The 914-nt window shown below is 49.5% G+C and overlaps 1 protein-coding gene across 1 annotated transcript; it reads right to left on the bottom strand.

The window, feature by feature from the left end:
- Positions 1 to 22: 22 nt before the first annotated feature.
- Positions 23 to 908, bottom strand: LOC123179256 (uncharacterized). The gene is made up of 2 exons (XM_044591541.1): positions 243 to 908; positions 23 to 147 (listed from the first exon to the last, which is right to left on the bottom strand). Exon 1 carries the CDS (start codon positions 894 to 896, stop codon positions 249 to 251), a length of 648 nt encoding a protein of 215 aa, XP_044447476.1. The 5' UTR covers positions 897 to 908; the 3' UTR covers positions 23 to 147; positions 243 to 248.
- Positions 909 to 914: the final 6 nt, after the last annotated feature.

Raw genomic sequence — 914 nt, 5'->3', positions numbered from 1 at the left:
AAGTTCCAGTTTAGATGTACTTACCAGATTTACGTACAGGAAGGAAGACCGCAGCCAAAAGGCCCGTGTGTCATGCATGTGTTTGAATGGGAAGGGAAGACCTCTACAAGGGTAGAAGAATGTACAAGGGAACTCCAAGGCATTGTCCTGCACGGCGGATGGGAACAAACACAGTGTTATTAAGCAGGATTGCAGGAAAATGGCAAAGTGGAAAAACACACAAGAAAGTATGTTTGTGTTACCTTGGATCAGTATGTTTCTCTGTCTATTATGATTTTGGGGATGGTTCCCACTAACCCCCTGCACGTCTCTTTTAGCTCCTCGCTGCAGTCATAGACATCTAGCATTTCGAGTGAATCAGGGAGGGCATCGTTGGGCAACGACGAGATGGCTGTACATAAGCTGACTGATAATATCTTGAGGCTGGTAAGGTTACGCAGCACTGCAGGGAGTTGTTGAAGGTCCTCGAAATGCAAAAACTCTAGTGTTTGGAGGGAGGAGAGGAGTTGAAGGGCGTCCTCTTGCTCCTTGGTGAACCGCTTCATCCCTTCACGCGAAAGCTCCCAAAGTCGCAGCTTGGTGAGGGAGGAAGAGAGGAATCTGCAGACGGGTGCAGCAAGAAGCCCTGACATGACCTCTATCTCGAGCTCACGCAGTGTGGATGAAACAAGCTGTGTCTGCTGCTCTTCACCTCCCTCAGCATCCTCCAAAGCCCGTCTGGGATTGGGATCCCAATCAACAAAGAATCTAGGGCTGTCCTTGACCTCTAATTTGTTGAGCTGGCCCCCGGTGGTAAGGAGAGACCACAAGCCCTGACATTTTAGATCCTGTCCGCAATGCAACAATTCTAGTCTGACAAGAGAGGATAGGTTTGAGAGGGGCTCCAGTGTCCTCATGCCTTTCACACCCCTAAG

This window comes from Triticum aestivum, unplaced genomic scaffold, assembly GCF_018294505.1.
Source record: "Triticum aestivum cultivar Chinese Spring unplaced genomic scaffold, IWGSC CS RefSeq v2.1 scaffold223815, whole genome shotgun sequence".
Classification (NCBI taxonomy): domain Eukaryota; kingdom Viridiplantae; phylum Streptophyta; class Magnoliopsida; order Poales; family Poaceae; genus Triticum; species Triticum aestivum.
This window is presented reverse-complemented; position numbering and strand designations above follow the sequence as displayed.